This window comes from Eumetopias jubatus, unplaced genomic scaffold (assembly GCF_037043125.1).
Source record: "Eumetopias jubatus isolate StellerSeaLion01/CBP00866 unplaced genomic scaffold, mEumJub1_p1.0 scaffold_15, whole genome shotgun sequence".
Classification (NCBI taxonomy): Eukaryota; Metazoa; Chordata; class Mammalia; order Carnivora; family Otariidae; genus Eumetopias; species Eumetopias jubatus.
Window position 1 is genome coordinate 77,364,235 of NW_028274821.1, and position 23,678 is coordinate 77,387,912.

The window sequence follows — 23,678 nt, forward strand, 5'->3', positions numbered from 1 at the left end:
CAACTGGAACAGGAGGCTACTTATGTTTGCCTTTCCCAATAGAGTCCCAGAACCGACAGAGCAATGGCTTCTCTGAAAGAAAGAGAGCGCCAAACCCAGGGGTGGGGGGCAGGGGAAGGAGACGGAGAGGGAGAGTGAGCATTTCAACAGCTAGTTCAACAGGCTGTTGAACAGATGGCAGCAATAAAGTGTGCGTGTTTGTGTGTGTGAGAGAGTGAGAGAGAGAAAGAGTATGTATGCATGTATATCTGTGCACACACACTTGCGAGCTTGCAAATAAACAAAGCGTTCCAGCACTGGACTCAGCTATTGGCAAAAATCCAGAGATCAAAGGAGAAAACCCACATTTCCCCATTCTGGCCTCACCTGGCCAAATGTGTGAGTAATCCTAACTCTCTATCCAAAACAAGTCTTAAACCTTACTTTGCTGTTTTCTTCCTAACATTTAATTTTCCTTTCATTTTTTTTAATTTATGAAAATGAGAAGCCAGTAAAATTAGTATCTACTCTTTCCTAAGAACTATGCTACATTTGAACCTCAAGGCAACTTGTTAAATGAGTTTTTTTCCCATTCCATGGATAAGGAAACTGAGACCTAGAAAAGATTATGACCGGCCCTAGATTTCTCAGTGCAGAGTGGTGGAAACTTAAAGCAGAAGCCAGGTTTTCCAAAGTCCATACTCCCTCAGTAGGCTTATATCCTCTAAGATAAAACTCAAGTGAGCTGAATTTATTTATTTATTTGGATTTTATTTACTTGTTTTAGTGAGAGAGTGTGCAAGCAGAGGGAGGGGCAGAGGGGGAAGGAGAGAATTTCAAGCAGGCTCTGCTGAGTCTATAGATCCCATGGCTCAATCCCATGACCCTGAGATCACTACCTGAGCTGAAATCAAATGTCGGGCACCCAACAACTGAGACACCCAGGCGCCCCTGAGCTGAAATACTTAAATTTGGGCTGAGTGAAATTTTCAGATGATTGAGACATGGTAAAGATGGCATAGAGGCAATGAATGAATGAATGAATGAATGAGGTTTTTGCTTCAGATAACCACCCCCAATCATCCATAGCATCAGTTGATCATGATACCTTTAGAAGGCTTATTATGTATTTGGCTAGCCTGTAGGGCTATATAAGACCCTGTAAGGTCACACAGCACTCAAGGAGCTAATGTCAGAGTTGAAAATTTAAGATAACCGTGTATACACACACACACACCCCCATACATATACAAATGTAGATATCAATATCTACCCATAGACAATTCAATTCATTGAACTTTGAAAATCTGTGTATGTCAGGCCTTGTGGGAGGATTGCAAATCATAAAGACACAAGAGTCACTGTCTTCTTTCTTTATAGCAACTGCCCACTAAAAAATTCAAGAATTGACCAGTGGAGAGCATGAAAGTCAAGTCACACAAGAAAGGATTATAAGAATCTGTAAAGATGGAGGTAGCTACGTCATCACCTCCAAACTTCTGAAGGAAGAAGAAGGGTTGATATCTGTATGGGGTGACCCCAGTCCATCACCTAAAAATAAGTAAGTTTCATCTCTATTTAAGGGAAAAAAAAAAAAAAGGAACTCTTAGAGCTCTGGTTCCTGGAAAATCAAGAAGAACAATCATGGATTTCTGTTTCTGGATTAGATGGAGAAACAGGGACTAGATTAATTTCTCCAACTGCCTGAAACAAAGAAATTTAAAAAGGAAAAGAGAAGAGAATTAAAAAGAATGTTCAAACTGGAACTCAGGCAACAAAGGACAGAGATCCTGAAAGATGGAAAACAAATTATGTGAGTCCTAAAATTTCCTCAGATTATTGCCTTTAAAGGGTTTCCAGGTAACGGTGCAGAGAGAGGGACATATATTTACTCATGTAAAATTCCCTACACCGGGAAGACAACAGTTCTCAGTCCGGAGAGACCACAATGACTATAGGGATAGAGGAATGAAGAGGAGAGAGCTACCCAGAGAGAAAATTGAAGAGATCTGTGGAGGGCCCTGTTTCAATATTCAGCACAGTACAGATTGATGAATGTATGTGAGGAAACTATTAACTCACAAGGATTAGATGAAACAGTGCCAAGTGCTCATATAGGGGCCAAAAATAGTGCCTGTTCCTACCAGCCATACTGGAAAATCTCATAATTCATGGGCCATTGTGTGGAGCTCTTAGAAGGGTTTTGCCTTAGTAGTGGGAAATAATTAGCCCTAGACTAAACACTACTCTGGCTCCACCTAACAAATCTTAAAAGTGAGACCCAAAAGAATAAAACTATTTCCAAGTAACTTAACTGTGTCCCAGAACAGCGTTCAAAAATATTCATAGGAATACAAAAATACCCAGCACCTAACAAGGAAAAAATTAAAATGTCTGGCATTTGGTCAAAAATTACCTGGCATGCAAAGAAGCAGGAAAATGCAACCCATAATGAGGAGAGAAGCTAATCCATTTAAATTGACCCAGACGTTAGAATTAGCATATAAAGACATTAAAACACTTCTAACTCTATTCCATATGTCAAAAACGTTAAGGTATGTGATATATTAACAAGACCCAAACTGAGAAAATTATAATGTCTGAGATGAAAAATTCACCAGATGGGGTTAACAACAGGTTAGACTTTGCAGAAGTTATTGAAGACCTAGTGCTAGAAACTATCCAAAATGAAACAAAGAAAGAAGAAATAATTTTAAAAAATAAAAAGAATCAATACACATGGCCAAAAATACATGTAATTGGAATCACGGAAGAAGAAGAAAGATGGTCAGAAAGAAAAATATATATATTTTAAAAAATAATGGCCCCCAAATTTCCAAATATGATAGAACTATAAACCCACACATCCAAGAAACTCAATGAACCTCAAGTACAAGAAAATAATACAATTGCTCAAAACTGGTATTAAAGAGAAGATCTTAGAAAGAGCCACAGGACAAAAATGGTATGTATGTACAGGGGAACAAAGATAGGAATAAAAGCAGATTTCTCAAGGCAAACAATGCAAGCAAGACAGAGGAGCAACACTTTTAAATTACTAAAAGAAAAATCTGTCAATCTAGAATTCTATACCCAGCAATAACTTCTAAAAGCAAAAGCTGAAAGAATCAATCACTAACAGATCTGAAATATAAGGAATAGAAAAAGACATCCTTCAGACAGAAGGACAATTAAATCAGATGAAAATATGTATGTGAAGGAGTGATGAGCAGCAAAAGTGGTCACTACATGAGTAAATATATAAAATTATTTTTCTTAAAAAATAAAATTATTTTTCGGGGTGCCTAGGTGGCTCAATCATTAAGTGTCTGCCTTCAGCTCAGGTCATGATTCCAGGGTCCTGGGATCGAGCCGCGATCGGGCTCCCTGTTCCGCGGGAAGCCTGTTTCTCCCTCTCCCACTTCCCTTGCTTGTGTTCCCTCTCTCACTGTATCTCTCTCTGTCAAATAATAAAAATCTTTAAAGAAATTATTTTTCTTATTAAAGATCTTTAAAATATAATTTATTATTTAGGGAAAAACAATAACATTTAATTATGAAACATATATATGTGCAATATATGACAATAAAGGCTAGAAGGGTAGAAATAAAAGTATACTATTATAAGATTCCCATACTATAAAGTGGTATAATAGCTTTAAAGGTATACCGTGAAAACTTGAATATACATATGTAAACACTAAACCAACCATTAAAATAAAATAAAATAAAAATATTTAGAGTTAATAAGTCAACAAAGGAGATAAAATGGAATCATAAAAACACCCAATCCAAAAAAAAAAAAAAGATAGAAAAAGAGAAGAAAAGGGAAAAAAGAAAGATGGGACAATAGAAAACAAGTAGCAAGATGATAAACTTGACCACAAAAATAACACATTAAATATGAATAGTTTAAATACTACAAGTTAAAGGTAACAATATCAGACAGGATTTAAAAAAAAGAATTGAAAAGATCTACATATATGTTGCCTACAAGAAATACATTTTAAATATAAAGACACAAATAATATAAAAGTAAAAGAATGGAAAACGTTAGAGCAATCGAACACTAATCAGAAGAAAGCTGGAGTAGTTGTATCAATAACAAAGTAGATTTTAGAGCAAAAAATATAACAAGAATATAGACAAGAGTTTCACAGTAATAAAGGGATCAATTCATCAAGGGGATCTAGTGATTCTAAATGTTTGTGCCCTTAATAACAGAGCTTCAAAATACATGGAGTAAAAACTGATAGAACTATAGGAAGAAACAGATAAATTTGCAATTATTGTCAGAGGTTTCAATACCACTCTCTCAAGTATTGATATAACAAAACAGAAAATCAGAAAGGATTTAGAAGATTTGAAAAACATAACTAACCAATTTGATCTGGTTGGCATTTATTTTAATATCCCATCCACAAATAGAAGGATACACATTCTCTTAAAATGGACAGGCCAGATTCGGGGCCATAAAACCAATCTCAATAGATTTAAAGTGATTAAAGTCATAAAGATTATGTTCTTTGAAATAGTGAAATCAAACTAAAATCCAAAAACAAAAAGATGTCTGTAAAATTCCCAAATATTGGAAAATGAGTAACATTAAATAAGTAACAGTAAAGAACCCATAAATCAAAGAAGAAAACAAAAGGGAAATTGGAACACATTTTGACCTGAATGAAAATGAAAACTTAACTTATCAAATATTGGTAAGCCACTAAAGCAGTAGTTGGGGGGGAATACTTATATTACAAGAAAAATCTCAAATCAATAACCTCAGCTACTACCTTAAAAATCCAGAAAAAAGAGGAGCAAACTAAATTCAAAGTCAGGCAAAGAAAAGAAATAAAGATCCCAACAGAACTCAGTGAAACAGAAAACAATAGTGAAAACTGATGAAACGAAAGTTGATTGGTTTGAGAGGTAAATAAGTTACATAACCTCCAAGCCACATCAATCAGAAAAAAAAAAAAAAGATAAGGTAAACTACTAAAATCAAGAATGAGACCATGATACCACTGTAGTTTCCATAGATATTAGAATTATAGAATGTTACCAACAACCTCTTGACAGTAAATTTTGTAACTTATATGAAATTGGCAAATTCCTTGAAACATACAAGCTGTAACTTGAATAACCCTATATCTAATCAGACAATTAAATTGATAGTTAAAACCTTCTTGGGAAAGCTCCAAGCCCAGATTATTTTACTGGTGAAGTCTACCAAATACTTAAAGAAGAAATATTACTAATTCTACCCAAACTCTTTTAGAAAACAGAAAAGGGGGGAAATGTTTTGCAATTTATTTTGTGTGGCCAGCATTGACCCTGATAACAAAAACAGATGAAAGTATTACAAGAAAACTATAGATCAGAATCTCCCACATAGATGCAAAAATTCTATATGAAATTTTAACACATCAAATCCAACAATGTATTAAAAAAGAAAGATAATGCATCATGACCATGTGGAATTCATTTATTCTGGAAATGTGAGGCTTTTTTTTATCATTTGAAAATCGACCAATGTAATTTATCATATTTTTAATGTAATTTATCATATTAAACTAAGAAACATAAATTACATGATCACTTCAATAGAAAATTCAACACCCATTTCTAATTAAAACAAAAAAAAAAATCTCTCAGCAAATGAGCAGTCTCTCATCATTAAGTATGATGTTACATAAAGAATGAGTACTGTGCTGGGAGTCAGACCTGATTGTAAAGCCTGGCTCCACGAGGTACTGGTTGTAGGAATTTGGGAAAGTCACATACCCTCTTTGGGACTCACTTACTTGATCTGTAAAATGAGGCTGGTAATCATTTGTAGAGTGAAGTTAGAAAAATATCGGCATTTGTTCCTTCGCCCCCTGATCCCCCCAAAATAAATTTCAACAACTATCCATGCAGAAAAATACCTCCACAGAACTAAGGTTTCTAGGTAAGGGATTATAGCACCTGGGTGAAGCACAAAAATAGGAAAAGCTGTATCAAGCAGGTTAGGAAAGACAGATCCACTATCGTAATCCTCCCTGTGGAGGGAGAGAGAAGTGTGGGCCTGACTTCACTAGAAACCCCGTAGCTACCCTGTTCCAGCATGGGGCTGACTCCCTTGGATGGAGGTGGCTCCCAGCAGACTCTTAGGACCCCAGGCCCCTGGCTAGGGCCACCAGCTATCAAGGCCCCGGAAGCTTCCATGGCACCGGGCTCCCATGAACTCAGGCTCCCAACCCATCCTGGCGCCTGCCAGTTCCTGGTCCCCGTGGCCCAGGCTCCACTTGGTCCCAGCACCAGGCTGACTACCACAGACCCAGACTCCTGGCCTGCCTGAGAGCAACACCAGCCCCCACAGAGCCCAGCTCCAGGGCAGCACAGCTTCTCGGCTATGTCAGACATCCAGAACTCAGAGCACTCAGGAGTTACAACCAAGTGCAGCATTCTTAGGAGTCCTTTTTATCATCTTCTTCTGTGTGCCTGAATCATTTCCAGTTCCCTCTTCCTCAGCACTGAATACAAAACTATCTCACTAGAAATAATATGTTTCACTAGAAAAGGCAATTCCTTGAGTTTCTTGATTTCAGTCCCAGAGAGAATATATTTCAGACTCAGGTATTCAAACATGTGACCTGTAGGCCTTTCCAAGCAGAAAAGGTTAAATTCTCTTCTGAATTAACTAACCCTTTGATAGAGGACTTTGAGGACTGAACTCAGAGAATCAAAAATTCTTTCAGCTACAATTTACTATCATTCCCTACTGAAAATCATATGAAAAACAAAACAAAACCCCACAGGCATGGGCACCAGGTGACAATCACTAAACAACAAAACCTCAAATGCCTTCCCATGTCAGATGACAGGAAGTCTCCAAAGGCATTTAGAAAATCCATTTCTCTCCTCTGTCACATTATCCCAACAAAATGGGAAGTCATGGTCTTTCTACTTACCTGTGTAGAGGTCCGTATCTGTGTATTCATCCACTTTCTTGTGCTGCAGAATATAGTCGGAGACCTTGGTCCCAATAGCTGGCTGAACATCCACCCACTCCAAGGAGACCACTGTGCTGGAGGGCTCTACTGTTGGGGACAGACGAAGCCTAAAAAGGGTGACAGGGAAGATTGGTTGTTCTCCAGCAGTATTGTTTGGGCCCTCAAAGAGTCTGAAGGTCTCAAGATTAAAAGCACAGGATTCAGGCTGGGCTCAAATCCCTTTTCAATCCACCAACAAGCCTTTGTATGGACTCTGGCAATTCATTATACCTCTTTCAGCCTCCACTTCATTGTCCATAAAACAGAGTTAAGAACAGCTACATTTCAGGATTAATGTGGGAGCCAGTAAATTAATCCAAGCACACAATACATGCTCACAGAAAATTGATTAGCTTTCCATTTGTCTAAACCATATTTCCAGCGATGCTTCATCGTCAATTAAATTGACAATGCCTTCAAACACAGTAGCCTCAACCTTCTTGCCATTCTCTCCAATCCAATAGATCAGTCAACTCTTTAATATCCTTAAATCAATACTCCCTCAGAGAGGGCAGGAGTCCCAGAAAATCCTTTTACAAGGTAAGACATAGTAGAATGATTGAAGGTTAGAACTGGAAAGGTCCTTAGTGGCTGGGAAGTGCAATCACCTCATTTCACAGATTGGGAAGTAAGGCCCAGAAAAGGAAAATAATTTGCAAAAAATCACCCAGCAAGTTGGGGACAGAACCGTGATGGTAGTAACTTTGCTTGTCCCCAGCCCAGATTCCTTCTCTCTTTCCACTACACAATACCATACCTCTTCAAGAACTATCTTACAGTATAATCTCCCCAACACACACAGAGGGGTGTTAAGGGACTCTGGTTCCCCCACATTGGCCCCTGCCCCACTCCCCTATGCTCCTCACAGCACTGTCTTAATCCCGCTCCATCAGTCAAGACGATCTCCTTTAACTTCCTCGAATGGTCAATTTCCCACATCAGGGCTTTCACACATGCTCTTCCTTTTGCCTGAACCATGACTGTTGCCATTTGTCATCTGGAAAACTACTCCCATTCAGGTCTTTTCAGAGAGGCTTCCCTAATTCCTTCCCCTCCAACGAACACACCAACCCCCATTCTTCTCTCTCCTAGCACCTCTTCGTTTTTCTTTCATATTTTTATTAACTTTTTTAACTGCATCATATTTTCCTGTTTTGCTCTGATAGCTGTCCCCTCACTAAACGGTCAGCTCCCCAAGTGCACAGACTATCTTGTTCACTGATGAATCCCCCAGTGTCTAACACATAGCAGGTGATCAAAAATTATTTGTTGAATGAATGAATGAAACGATGTTTCTTTGAAAAGGTTTTATGCTCTCTTTATCTCAGTGGTCCCAATTTCCAACAGTAGTCAGTGCCCAGTAAACCTCTCCTGAGCAGATGAGTGAGGAAGATAAACCCAGAGCATCATTTAAAAAAGCTGGTGTCTAAACCAACGATTCCATACACAGTTTCTGCCAAAATTCCCTGTTTTCTCAAAGGAGGCAGGTTCCAGAGACGTCAGAGATCTGGTGACACACTCTGGGAACAGAAGCAAGCCATGGCCTGGGCCCGCAGGACAGAACTGTGAGTCCATGAAAAGGGGTGGGCAAAGGAAGAAGGACCATACATACGTACACTGGCTGTGGGAGGGGGCTGCAGTTGGGGAGCCCACTGGTATCAAAGGCGCTGAGGTCACATCTGCACCAGTCATCGATCACGTCCCCTTTCCCTGAGCACCAGTAGGAGCTCATCAGTGCACTCTTGAAGGCCTGGAATAAAGAAGGGCAGAAGAGATGATGATGACCATGGTGGAGAGATTGAGAGTGAAGGTCCCAGTGACCACGACAGTAGCTGACCCACGCTTCATAGCAATCCACCTAGGCACAGGACACCATCTCTTGCCCAAACATCTAGCACTCTGCCACCAGGTTCTCCCATTCTGAGCCATTCTCTCCCCAGCAGGCAGAATGATCACTGACGCAGGACGGCAGTAACAGCAATGACCGAGAACCTCCTCTGGGGCCTCGTACTCTACCTGAATTAACTTATTTAATCTTCTTCACCCCATGCAGTAGATATTATAATTATTATTATCGTCATTTCCCATTCTACCAATTGGAAAAGTGAGGCACATGGAGGTAACTTGCCTGAGGCTCACAACCAGTAAGTGATGGAGCTGGGATCTGATGAAAACAGTGTGGCTCCAAACCCTCCCCCAAACTCTTTTTTAATTGAAGTATAATTAACAGCGTTATAGTAGTCTCAAGTGTACAACGTAAGGATTCAACGATTCCATACACTACTCGGCGCCTACCACAGCAAGTGTAGTTATCACTTGTTGCTATGCTGCTTCTGGCAGAAGTCTGACCATCTTACGCCCCTGCGTAGAAACCTTCAGAGGCTCCCCATAGCTCTCAGGATAAAGTCGAAGCTCTTTACTCGAGCTCCTGACCATTTCCACAGTATCATTGGTCACCACTCCTCTGATTTTTCCTTGTATGCTACCATCCACCCTCATGCAACCACTAACATTCCCACCAATAGTAAATCCCTGCTTCTGGAAAGTGCTCTAAATTAGGAGACAATAAATTGCTTCTGTAAAGGGCCACATAGCAAATAATTTTGGCTTTGTGGCCAGGTAGCCTCTGCCACAATTACTTAGCTCTGCCTTTGTAGCATGAAAGCGACATAGATAATACTAGAAATGAATGGGCATGATTGTGTTCTGATAAAACTTTATTTACAAAGACAGGAAGCAGGCTAAGTTTGGTCTAGGTCCACAGTTTGCTGACCCTTGCTCTAAATGATGATTAACATTCTATATAATTGTTTTTTTTATGTTCAGTTACCCACTGTATAGTACATCATTAGTTTTTGATGTAGTGTTCAATGATTCATCAGTTGCATATAACACCCAGTGCTCATCACAACACGTGCCCTCCTTAATACCCATCACCCAGCTACCCCATCCCATCAGAAACAAAACAAAAAAACAACATTCTATATAATTGCAATGTGTCTCATTGTTTTTTTTTTTTAATCTTTTCTCCCTGCTGGAATATTCCCTGCCCCCCTTCCTTATACTCCAATTCACTCTTCCTGTCTTAAACATTCCTTTGCTCCGGGAATCCCACATCTTGAGTTTCTTAAGCCTCGAATCATGCTCCTCTCCTGGACACCATAACACACTAGACCACACCTACTGTCCCATTCCTTGCCTATCTCATCCACAGATTCTGCTCACACCAAGGGTATAGGCCATGCCTTATTCAACCAAGTATTCTCACAGGACCGGGCACAGATATCCAGTCAATACTTACTGAATCAATAAATGGACACTGAAAAACATCATTAGGCTCATGCTCAGGTTCAGGTGTGCTTCAAGCTTTAGTCACTCCATTTACACTGATGTTCCAATGCACTGGGGATTCAGAATGTTTGACAGCTCTTTTTTAAACTTAGGGACTTCAGAGAATATTGATCTCTTACCCCTTTACCAGGTAACAGATCCTATGTCCTTTCTTTTTATGTTACTTTCTGTGTACTTTTTAATTTTTTTTAAAGATCTGTTTATTTGAGAGAGCGAGAATGAGAGAGAGAGAGAGAGAGAGTACATGAGAGGGGGGAGGGTTAGAGGGAGAAGCAGGCTCCTCGCTGAGCAGGGCGCCCAATGCGGGACTCGATCCAGGGACTCCAGGATCATGACCTGAGCCGAAGGCAGTTGCCTAACCAACTGAGCCACCCAGGCGCCCCTCTGTGTACTTTTTAAATGAAAGTTTTGTACTGCCTATAACCAAGGACACCTGGTTATCCAGGTGTCACTTTTTCCATCATGCATGGTCAAGACTCAGGTGTAATATGTTTGTGTAAAGAGGGTCTGGGGTGTACATCCTTAGCTACCCAAAGCACAGATCTAGGGGGAGGTGTGTATCAAGAACGCTATTATAGCAATGCACCCAGCCATCCTGCAGATCTGTCTCTTGCTTCAATAGTGTTTAGACAGAACAGACCCAGGGATACCCCTCCTTCCAGCTTCTGACTACCCTCCAACCTCTTCCAGTCACGACCTTCAGAACCATCTGCTCAGCCACCCCGTCTCTGGGACCAGCCAACGTTGTATTTTGAGCTTAGCTCATTGCCAAACAAGAGTTTCTAGATTTGTCAGTTAACTCCATCAACGTGGAGGCTGCCATTAACCACCTTGTCAATGTGCATCTGTGGGCCTCCTACACCTACCTCTCTCTGGGCTTCTCTTTCCACCTCGACAATGTGGCTCTGGAGGGTGTAGGCCACTTCTGCTAGTTGAGGAGAAACACAAAGGCACTGAACATCTCTTGAAGAAGCAAAACCAGACTGGCAGCCATGCCCTCCTCCAAAACATTCCAAAGCCTTCCCAAGATGGGTGGAGTAAAACTCTAGAACCATGGTTCTGGAGAAGAACCTGAACCAGGCCCTTTTGGAGCTGCATGCTCTGGGTTCTGCCCAAGCAGGCCCCCAGCTCTGTGACTTCCGGGAGAACCACTTCCTAGATGAGGAGGTGAAACTTATCAAGAAGATGGCGACCACCTGACTCACCTTGTCATGTGGCTGCCCACCCCCTCGCCCCCCAGCCCAGCTGGACTGGGTTAGTATCTCTTTGAAAGGCTCACCCTCAAGCACAACTAGAAGCCTCTGGAGCCCAGCAGCCTTTAAGGACCCTCCCTGGCATCCCCCTGGTATAGGAGCTTCTGCCTACGCCTCTCCCTGAAGCTACTAGGCAGCTTTTTAACCACGCCAGATCCCTTTCCCAAACCGTGGGCCAAATGGAAACAATAAAGCTTTTTAGAGGAAAACAAACAAACAAACAAAAAAGAATGCTATCGTGTGAGCCTCCACCACATTTCTCTCAGCGCCTCTCATGAGGAGGCTCCAATACTCCTGCTGAATATTTTCACCCATATTCTCTGCTAGGGAATGAACAAATGATCTAATTTCTCCTGAATTAAGTTTACTGACTAAAGAAATTTAAAAAAGAATTATAATAAAAGCTAGTGTTCATGAAGCACCTGTTACACAGTGTAGGTGTTTTAAGGGCATTAAAAAATGTAATTCTCATAACGGTACTGAGATACAGATATCATTATATTCATTTACAGGTGAAAGAACTAGGAATTAGTGCAGTGAAGCGATTTTCCCCAAATCGCACAGCAATCTAAACAGTGGAAGCAGAATCCCAACCCAGATCTCTGTGACTAACAAGCACAGGCCTTTTCTCTTTAACCATGTGGGGCAGTGGGGTAGACCCCAAGTAAGGTTGCCAGATTCAGTAAATCAAAATACAGGATGCCTAGTTAAAATCAGATTTCAAGTGAATAAGAATTTTTTTTTTAAGTGCATCGCTCTCAGTGTTTGCATATAAAGTATGTAGGCCAGAGTCTAGCACAACAGTAACAGCACTATTCCTACTACAAGTCAGGACCTATGTTGGAAACAAACGTCCGTTATTCAGCACCGGGTGGGGGGAGTCTCATGAGGACAGGAACCAAATGGGATCGCATGAGGTCATGCTGACTGATGGATCTTCCTCTCCCTTCCTTTGCAGGTTCCCCTTTACTAAAATTAATGTGCAAAATGTCTCACGGCTTAAGATTCTGTAACATCTCTAGCCAGCACTAAGGGCTTAATACTATATTGGTGAAATCCAGGGCCATGGGTGAAAGTGACCCAGATGGTAAGAGACTGCTTTGACTCTAGCAATGAGAGGAGAGGGAACATCCTGTTTTGTTTGTGTATGTGTTTTTGTTTTTGTGTGAGTGTGTGTTTTGTAATCAATAGTCGCTTGAGCTTGTGGAAAACAAAACAGGAAATCTCTCTGGACTTTGTGAGTTTCACCATCCAAGCTGCTCTTGGGAAGAAATCCTGCCTGTGAGTCTCCACATCTACTGGCTCTTTCCCAAACCATGAGGAACAGAATGGGGACTGGTGCAATGGCCAGGCAAACCCTGGAGAGAGCTCAAACACACCCTGATAAAAGGCCTACATCAAAGAGGGAGCCCTGGCTAGGCAGCAGGATCCAGCATTGTGTCAGGGCAGGATCACGCTTTCCTTACGTCTCCAGCCCTTGCAACATCCCATCTCAAATCCAATTAGATCCCAGGGGAAGAGAATCATAGAATGTTCCAGCTTCAAGGGACTCTGTAAATCATCTAATCTAATCCATTTGACAGATCAGATACAGTGGCTCAGAAATGCTAGTGGGCTGGTCCAAGGTGAGAGAGCAACTTTGTGATGAAATGATTCTATTCTTCCATTTAATCCTAAAATTACCCTTTGAGATGGATGTCTGATCCCCATTCACAAGTGAGCGTGGAAGAGTAGCAACTTGAACTGAAGTCCATCTGAATCCTGGAACCCTGGACCTTCTCAGGTCACACAGGAACAATAAATGCCAAGATTTCATCCAAAACATCCTTTTCAGCTGCTCTGTTTGGATCACGTGCTGATGTGCTGGTTTGTGCGTGTCCGCGAGTGCGTATGCCTGTGTGTGTCTGTGTGTGTGTGTGTGTGTGTGTGCGCGCGCGCGCATGCACTCGTGCGTGTATGTTCTCAGAGGAAAATGAAACCTTACACTGGAGGCATTGTTGACTCCTGGCTTTGGAGTCAGTGAAGGGAATTAAGAAACAATCCTGTACTTAAACAAGGGTAAGGACGACATTTGCATGACCATTGGTTTTCATAACAAAGAAATGCTTCCAACTTCTGGCTAATTAGCTAGCAAACCAAACTGGGCAGGAGGAGAAAACAGCCACAAAAATGTTAAGCAATCAAAATAAACTCGGATTCATTTCTGACTGATGGTTACTTCCTTACTTGAACTTGCCTAGTTTAAATTACGGAGTTACTCCTCTCTTTAAGCCTTAATTTCTCCATCTTAAAATGAGGACACGGAAGATATATTTTTGAAGGTTTAGGAAGTTCAGTGAACATTCATTGATCTTCCTACTGCATACCATCTGCTGTCTAGATGCTAAGAAATGAGATGAACAAGACGTAGTAGCTAACTTCTAAGGACTCACGGTTTAATGGTGAAGACACAATCACAATGAACCACAATTATGGTTCAAATGCTATGAAGTAATACACACAGGAGGCTGTGGGAATACCAAAGGGGCTCTTCCAGCTCTAAAATTCTGACAATGTCTTCAGAATCTTAACTTTAATACTCCTGTATTTGATTAAGATACTTGGGACCATCAATATAGAGTGTCACTAAGCCCATGAATTAAATTCCATACTCCATACTTACAATGACTCTATTTTTACACTAAAAATCAAACTGGGGAGGCTGATTCCAAGTCTGTTATTTTTTATATTGAGATGATTTTGGTCTGTCTGACCAAAAAGATGCCCTTTAGTCTTCACTCAGAGCTTAATGGATTTTGTTATCTCCACGGTACCATTAAGATTGGTCTTATGGATGTTCAATCCTTTTCTCTAGGCCATTGTCCTAGCCTCTGGACCAGCCTTCGAGCTCCAACGTCACCTCTTCCAGCACCTCCTCTCCCAGCTTTCTCTAACGTCACTACTGATTCCACCTTCTTCCTCCGACTCCTCCAAAGTCCCATCTCCTTCTGGTTAAAGCCTCTGCTTCTTAACCTGACATTCAAAATCCTTTGTTCAGCCCGTGGCTCCTCTCCCAGGCTCTCCCCACTGTACTCACTCTAGGATCCGGCACATGCCAAGCCTTCTCTTATGCTGTGCCTTTGTTCTAAAATGCCCTTTCCCCATTTTTTCTCCTTGCTGAATTCCAGAAAACTGTCCACCAGGACCCTGCCACACTTGAGAAATTTTTTCTCTACCTCCACTAAATTTTTGCCCATTTCATATTTCCTTGCGATTTGTTTATTTATGTGTCCTTCTTGCTTATTATACTGTGAACTCCTCCAGGCCAAGGTGATATATTTGACTAATCTCTGTGCCCCCAGCTCTAAGCAAAGGAGCAATACACAGTAGGGTCCCAAAAACATGTTAAATTCCATAGATATGTAATAGGATGCTCTGCCTGGTATTAAACTTATACACTTGCCATTGTTTTTCTTTTCTAGCAAAAGAGATGACAGAAATGCAATTGGTCACCATAAAAAGACTAAATGTCCATGAAGTCACTGAAGGTACATTGGGGTGGGGTATGGAGGTAGAATCTCTTCTGAAGACATTTAGAATTACTGCTTGGAGGAGAGTAGGTTGATAGCTTTTTGCCAGGGGAGTGCTTGGGTCTAAATAAAAATCTCCTAGGTCTCTAGAGAAAGATGGGAGGAAAAGAGATGGGCCTGGTTGACATTCTAGCTTTGTAGGGAGACTAATTCCTGAGCCCATGCCACACGTTTGATTGGTCAGAAGTGACTAGGATTGATGAACATAGGAAGGATTAAAGAGGACATCATGGCAGTGCTTGTGTGGAGGCAGAACTAATGGTCTCTAGCTCAGCCTGGACCTCTGGGATAGACCCTACCTGGGCCACTTTCCATCCAGTCATCAGCATACTCCCTAGTAGTGGCTGCAGGAGATGCCAAGCACTCATTTCCCTGGTAGTTACAGGAGTTGGAAGGCCAGGGACTGGAGCCCCCATTCTTTGAGAATAGAACCAAAAATGTTGGTGTGCCCTGAAATTGATGAGATTAGCTGGTCATCTTGTTAGAAATCAATGACTGCATACTTAAGCAGCCTGTGTGAGAACACATTTGGGGAGAGAAGTGAATCACGTTAGTTGACTTAAGTCTTCTTATTCTCAGAGCAGGAAGGCAGGGATAGTGACTTTAAAACACGACCCCAGATATCTCTGACATTTCCTTCATCATGAAATGGGATCTAGGTCCTCTCCCGTTGGGTCCAGGCTCTATAATTGTAACCAAAAGAAGTACTACTGCTTGGGGTGCCTGGGTGGCTCAGATGGTTGGGCGTCTGCCTTCAGCTCAGGTCATGATCCCACGGTCCTGGGATCAAGCCCTGCATCGGGCTCCCTGCTTGGCAGGAGGCTTGCTTCTCCCCTCTCACTCCCCCTGCTTGTGTTCCCTCTCTTGCTGTGTCTCTCTCTGTCAAATAAATAAAAATAAAATCTTTTTTTTTTAAAAAGTACTACTGCTTAAATTTCTGACCCCAAGCCTTAAGAAACTGGCAGCTTCCCCATCATGTCTCTGGGGGTACTTGTTCTTGGAGCCCAACCACCATGCTGTGAGGAAGCCCAGACCACATGGAGAGGCCACATGTAGGTATTCCAGCCAAAAGACCTAACTGAGGCCCCAGCCAACAGCCAGGGTCATCTGTTGGATATGTGAGCATGGAAGTCTTTGAGATAACTCCAGCCATAGCCACCAGTCGATTGCAACCACATGAAAGAGCCAAGTAAAAACTATGAAGCTCAATCCCCAAAACCATTAAAGAGACCAATAAAATGATCACTGTTGTTTTTAGCCAACAATTTCTGGGATTACATGGCAATAAATAACTGGGAAAGCAGGTAATTCATCTCTGAACAATCCTCAAAGATTGCTTAGAGGAGGTAGCAATAAGGGACTAGCCCACCAAAGGGAATTAGAAACCTTAGACTACATACGTATCTCAGGAGCTAGAAGGCTCTGACGTGCGTACACACATACTCAGTGTCACAGATCCCTGGTATATCAGATCTAGAAGAGCCCTGAAAAGTGATACTGACCTTCACAATTATGCGGACTAAGAGGCCCAAAGAGGGGAAGAGACCTGTCCAAGTTTACAACACAAGCATCTGGCAGAAAATAAACGAAGTTTTTCATATCAATAACATTCACTACATGAGGCTGCCTATCTTTGGACCTGGCTTCAAGCCACCAATCGCTATGCTGCTAGACAGGAAAAAACCTAATAATAACAATACTTACTGAGAATGTACTAAGCACTTTAATACATGTTATCTCATTTAATCTTATTGTTACCTTTATGAGGCAGATTCTGTTACCATCCCCATTTTACAGATGAAGAAACTGAGGCTCAAAGCATGCAATGGACTATTCAAAGTCATCAGCTATGAAGTGGTAGAACAACTTGAACTCAGGTCATTTGATCCTAAAGCCCATTCTCTTAGTCACGACCATTATGAGCAAGCAATATTCTCACTAACTAGAGGATGTCAGTAGTAGTACTTAACATTTATTGAGTGCTTACTATAAGCCGAGCACTATTACACTTTCCATGTATTACTCCTCACAATAATTTTAAGTGCTTTAGATATATTGGCTTATTTAATTTTCCCAACAACCTGTGAGATAGGTAGAATTATTAGGTTCCATTTCACATTTGTGCCCAAGGCCATAGGGCTGGTCAGTGACACAGTCAGGATTTGAACCCAGAAAGTCTAGCTCTAGAGCCTGTGCTCTGAAATATAAAGCCTCCAAATACAAACTTTGCTGGAGACAACCCATGTTTTTTAATGTTATTTACACCTTGATTCCCTCCACCTTTATTGTGTGTATATATTGTGATCTCTCACTCTATCCATGGGAATAGTCCAATGAAAATGCCATATGTAATTTCCATTTGTGTAAGTCAAAAGTCAGCAATGCCCTGTGGCTTAATGTAATAGCAGCCACAGGAGTGAATAAAAGTCCCCAGGAGGATACAGAGCACGAAAAAAGTCTAAGACAGCAGGATCCCAGGGACTCTAACCTCTTCTGACTACCCTGCTATGTGACTTCAGTATGTCATTTACCCTCTCTGGGCCTTATTGTCACCTGTAATATCTTCAACTTGTACATACACTCCACAGCACTGTTGGTTCTGGTAATCCTCTGATTTGTGTCCTGGATTTCACTTTTTCTCAAAACTGCCCACAATTTCCCCATCCCTTTTAAAACTTCCCATCCTAGATATATTGCTTGGGATCCTTTAAAAATTCTTACTGGCAAGGGCGCCTGGGTGGCTCAGTTGGTTAAGCGACTGCCTTCAGCTCAGGTCATGATCCTGGAGTCCCAGGATCGAGTCCCACATCAGGCTCCCTGCTCAACAAAGAACCTGCTTCTCCCTCCGGCCCTCCCTCCTCTCATGTGCTCTCTCTCTCTTTCTCACTCTCTCAAAATAAATAAATAAATCTTTAAAAAAAATAAAAATTCTTACTAGCAGACAAAACTACAGAGACAGTAAAAGGATCAGTGATTGGCAGGGGCTGGGTGGAGGGGAAAAATTAACAGGTGGAGAACACAGGATTTTAGGCAGTTAAATGATTCTGTATGATACTGTGCTGGTGGATACATGTCATTATACATTTGTCCAAACTCAATGCACAGCAAGAGCAAACCCTCACGTAAACTGTGGACTTTGGGTGATAATGATGTGTCAGGATAGGTTCATCAATTGTAACAAATGCACCATTGCAATTTGGGATTATGATAGCGGGGGAGACTCTGTGTGGGGGGAACATAGGAACTCTTTGTACTTTATGCCCAGTTTTGCTAGGAAGCTAAAACTGATCAAAAGAAAATAGAGTCTATATTTAAAAATTCCTGCCAGCTAACATGCTTTGTGTAGAAGAGATCTCATAGACTTTGTGCATGCTATGGATGGTTTCTGAAGAAAGAGAGGTGTAGCATGAAGAGAAGAGACGCCTATTAAGCGTATCCTTATTTTAGCCTGGTGTTAGGGCATCCGTCATCTGTTCGCTCTCATATGCCTCTCAACAACTTGTACATGCTGTAGCTCTTACTGTCTGCAGTAATCCTTACCGACAAGCCAGTACAGGGTCAGAGAAGAGAAGACAGTGCCCGGAGTCCCCCAGATAGAACAAAACAGAGCAGAGCCTCTAACTCCAAATCCCAAGCTTTGTGCCCTGACTTCCCTTGTCCCACCCCTTATTTTCAGGTGCTAAGTCAGATCGCTCTATTCACAAGGCCACACAGTGAAGGAACACTAACTGGCAAGGACCCATTTCCTATATGAGAAATTGTACAGCTCAATCTATGGCTCTATAAATCACAGAAATGACACCTAATTTCCCCTGTCAGGGTAAACTTCTCTTTTCAAGCCATTCTCCCCTGAATGATGAGAGCCTGACAGAACAGCTTGTTAATCTGGGTGACAGGGGGGAAGACATTTAAAGCCAGCCAAACCCCCCTCTTGCCACACTTACTTCTGCTAATGAAAAAGTATTAGAGAAATAAATATACAACCCACTGAGATGCTCCTGCATGGGGGCACTGTCAGCTGTCTGTTTCTCTAGATGCACAGAGACAGGATGATAAGGTTATATGATCCTCAGGCAAGGAGCTGTTTTTCTTGTCAGGTCACCCCATATTTCAGTTCCCATCCATCTCATCTGGACGATGAAGTGCTAGGTTTCAATGCATTAAAAATAACAGTAAGCATTTTTGAGCAATACCTACATGCCAGACACGGTGCTCAGTGCTTGCCAGGAAGAGAAGCATTTTATTTGCACCGCAATGCCATGCTTTGGGTACTCCTATCACTCTCCTTATACAGAGGATGAGACTGAGGTCACAGGGAGTTTGGGTTCCTTTGCTATGTTACATAGCCAGTATTTGGCAGAGCAAAATTCAGACTCAAGCTCCTCCCATTCCTAAATGCATTACCACTATGAGCAAATTTAATCCTCAGACAAGCCCATATATTAGGTTGTACTGACTCCATGAAATCTTTAAAAAGGTTGAAACTTATAAAAGTTTGGGTCATGTATGATTGAGTGACTTGAAAAATGTCACAAACCTAGGATAATTCAGAGTTAGGATTCAAACACCAGACTGATTCCCAAGACTGAATGTCTCTTTTCTGCCCCATTTTTCCTAAAGACTGAAGACGGGTGGGGGTTGAGATGCATGGCATATTCTCAGGACAAGCCAGGGTGACCTGTTGACCTTGTTCTGTTCAGTCCTAAGTCCTTACTGGCCAGAACAACACTCCAAGGTGTGTTGCTAGGAATATGAATTCAGTGGGATGTTAAATGATTTTAAAGTTCAAAAAAAAAAGTGGAGGTGATTAGAGAGGCTGTCTCTGTGGTCAAATAAACTTAGAAAAGACTAGATTTAAAAAAAAATAGATTGCTCTACATAGAAATTTCCAGAGCCATTCATATGCTAATGGTCAATGGGAGACCCTAAGAAGGTAATGCATAAAATGCAGCATTTCCCAAACATCTTTGTCCATGGAACTTTTATCCCCCCACATGGCATCTGGGGATCTGGTACTTGGCAGAGTCTTTTCCATATTGTGCTCATCTAGATTCTAGGCTGGACACCACGCTCTCTGCCAAGAGCTATTCAGGAAAGAGAGCTCATCCCAGCTCTGTCAGTAACTGTGCAACTTTGGCCAAGTCAATCTCCCTTTCAAGGACAAAGTTATCTTGTCTATAAAATAAGGGTGTTGAATATTTTTATTGCAGAGGCTCTAACCTTCTGGCAACACCATGAGTGCTAGAAGTATTTGTAACTCCCACTGATGCTGCTCCAACTCCTGTTGAATCTTCCCCAGGCATCCAGCTCAGGTACTTGCAGCCTAGGCCCTGGACCACTGATGACCTGAGCCCTCCATAACTGGCCTCCTGGCCACAAATTCTGCCACATCCCACTAGGTGGCTAGGAGTCATTTGGATGCCTTCTTGCTGACGTCAGGCCCCCCAAATCTCTGCTTCTTGTTCTAGCATCACCTCTTGCCACCACTCTTTTTAGACTCTATTCTCCAGCCTTGCTCTCACCTTTAGCCATTTATATGCTATTTCCTCTCCTGGAACTCTTCCCCCATCCCATAATTTCCCCCACTGACTAATCTATCAAGTCTCAGCTTGGAAACCACCTCTTGCAGGGGACATTCCTCGACCCCCCAAAGTTGGAGTAGACCTCTTCCTTTGTAACACATCTTCTCCCACCTTCCCCTATCATAAAACTTATTTTACTGTGTTATATTTTATTGTAGGTTTCATTGCTTATCTGTCTCTCCTTATAGACTGTGTACAAATTGAGGTTGGAGCCCTCCTGTCTGCTTTGTTTATTATTTAATCCCTAGCACCTGACAAAGAGTAGGGGCTGTAACTGATTAATCAATTGGTCTATCATAAATTAATGAATGTTAAGAACTCTAATCTTGTTGTATCTCTTGTCCCTTTTGGTCTTAACTTAGAAGATTTCTCACCTGCCTAGGACCTTAGGATAATTCTGTGTTTTTAACCTTTTCCATGCCCCTATCATGGGCTAACTTTACTTCTAAGACCAGCCCAGGAGATCTAAGAGCCAAAGCTCTCGACTTTTAGAAACCTTTCATACCTTCCAGTAAAATATGGAAGGGTTTTTTCAGCTTTTCACACAAAACGTCCCAAATACCAGAAGAGACTAGTACAAAATTACTTTGAAGTCTCTTTCTTAAATATTTATGCAAAATGCATATTCTACTCCACAATATACATGAGTTGGCTTTAATATTAAAACAATGAAGTTTTTTCCCCCAAAAATGTTTCTCACAGTGTGATCTTTGGGCCTCTTCCTTCAGTAATGACCTGAAGCACTTACTCAAAATTCAGATTCCCAGGCCAAACAGCCACAGTGAATCAGAATCCTGAGAGAGGTAATCCAGAATCTGATTTCATATACTCCCAGGTGATTTTTATATACTATTAGTTCAAGAATCCCCTACCTCTTTATCTTGTGGCTTTGGACATATCCTGGCAAATCATAGTATATCCCCCTGGGTTAAGATACTCCAGTTTGAGAATAAAAACCTATAGGATTTTATTTTAATAGATATCTTTCTGGTATCAGATACAACAAACAGTTTGGCAGTCATTTTTGAACTAAATAATCCTGTTGCTTTAGCCAAAGGTAGTGGGACCAAAATTCATTACTTGGCCTCAACTGGACCAATTAGGTTTTTTTTCCCCTGGGAATTCGATTCAAATGGTCATTGGTCTGTGAGTGCTTGAACTGCCATGATACAAAGCTAGACTTGGCTATGGGGTCTTGGCAGGTTAAGCTACATTCACAGAGACCAGAAAATGTAAGGAGGGGAGTAAAAGAAAGAGAAAGCAGCAGAGATGGCAGGCTCTGGAGTTACTGCCTCCTAGATATTGGGGGCTCTGCTAGGTTCTGTGTTCTTGGGTTACATGAGGAATCACTGTATCATTATAGTAGTTTCTCCATTTTTTTGCTTAGAACATTTCAGTGGGTTTCTACTTCTTACCAGTGAAAGACCCTTGACCAAGAGAAGTATACGCACTCTGTTCTCGGCCTGGCAAAGAGGGCCCTTCCCACAGAGATGTCAAACAATCCCTCTAGGCTCATGCCCTACCACCCCAGTCTGCCCCAGTCCCACATACCAGCTACAAGGAACCATTTGGTGGGTCAGATAAGCAACAAACTTTTGTCAGCCTAGAATGCTTTTCCTTCATTCTACCTTTGGTCAAATCGTACTCATTCTTTAAGACACACTACAACTGCAATCTGCTCTGGAAACCCCTTTTGATTTCCCAGCAGAACTGAAGGCTTCCATTGCACCTTGGACAACATATCTGCTAGTGAGATACAGTATTTTACTGAATTATTTATTTGTATGCCTATCCTCTCTCCACTTTTCCTTGCCTTATTTTACCAGAAGCTCCTTGCACAAGGCCTGGCCCAGAGCAGGTACTCCATAAATGTTTGTTGCATGACTACGTGTGGTGTGGATGACTGGGAGCTCTCTGGGTGTCTAATCTATGTTATCCTAGCAGACCTTATCAGTCACCAGGGCAATAGATTCTCTTACATTGTTCTAAACTATCTCCAGACCATGTGTCCTGCCTGTCCCTGAGCTGATAGCAGTTGTGAAAGTGATGAATAGCAGACCGATTGTGAGCAACAGGAAACATCAGTTATAACTCCAGGGAGAAGACGCAGCCATATCAGTAGCCTCATCCATCTAATCATGAGTCATCTTCCCAAGGCATCTTGCCTTGTGACCTTGAACTGCCAAGGGCTTCTTAGTCTTGTACAAATCCAAGTTCTTCAGAGAAGGGCTCCTCCTCTCAGCCTGTCTCCTACGAGGCGTTGCTCCTGGCCCACTCAGTCCTAGAAGGGAAAACCTGGATAGAACTCACACTTTTCCTAAGGGAAGCTTTTAGCCAAGGCTCCCGGCCCCACCCAATAGGCAAGACCTGTCTTCTAAGGCCTGCTATCTTTTAACAGATAGTAACTCCTCTCCCCTGTGGTGAGAACATCTGGAGATGAGAGGCGGTGGGAAGGTTTCAACTGGAAGATTTGTCCAAGATTGTGGAGTTTATGACGCTAAATGCTAGCTTAAGTTAATGGTGAGTTTGAGTAAAGGGCTGCAAAGTTTCCCTTCTGTGGCCACTGGTGACCTCATTTTTCCAGTACGCCCATTTTCCCTTAGGAGGCATCTGAAGGAGGCAGTCGCTCCAGCTGATGAGGACTCCATTCTTGGGCTTGCGGGTGGGGGCAGAGAAAGAAAGGTCAAAGGACAGAAGGGGACAAGCTTAGTCTAGACTCAAACTAAGCTTATCTTTGCCTTTGAAAGGAAGACTCAGAAATTTAGCCGGGGAGATTATGGAAAGGGGGATTTCTACCCCGTTCACTGTAGTCACACTTCATCAGGGTACACTGGGACTCTGAAGTCTAGATCCCTTAACCCATAAAACAATGTTATACATGCCGCAGGGACAGCGGGACATGGAAGCTGAGTC

General features: G+C 41.8%; 1 protein-coding gene across 3 annotated transcripts in view; it reads right to left on the bottom strand.

Annotated features, from left to right (window-relative positions):
• The window catches only part of ASTN2 (astrotactin 2), a 904,520-nt gene that overhangs the window by 138,505 nt on the left and 742,337 nt on the right, over positions 1-23,678 (bottom strand). For all 3 annotated transcript variants that reach the window (XM_028107899.2, XM_028107897.2, XM_028107898.2), the window contains 2 exons: positions 8,627-8,760; positions 6,930-7,078 (listed from right to left, as the gene is read on the bottom strand). In XM_028107899.2, coding sequence (XP_027963700.1) covers positions 6,930-7,078; positions 8,627-8,760 — 283 coding nt within the window. The remainder of the gene's footprint in view (positions 1-6,929; positions 7,079-8,626; positions 8,761-23,678) is intronic.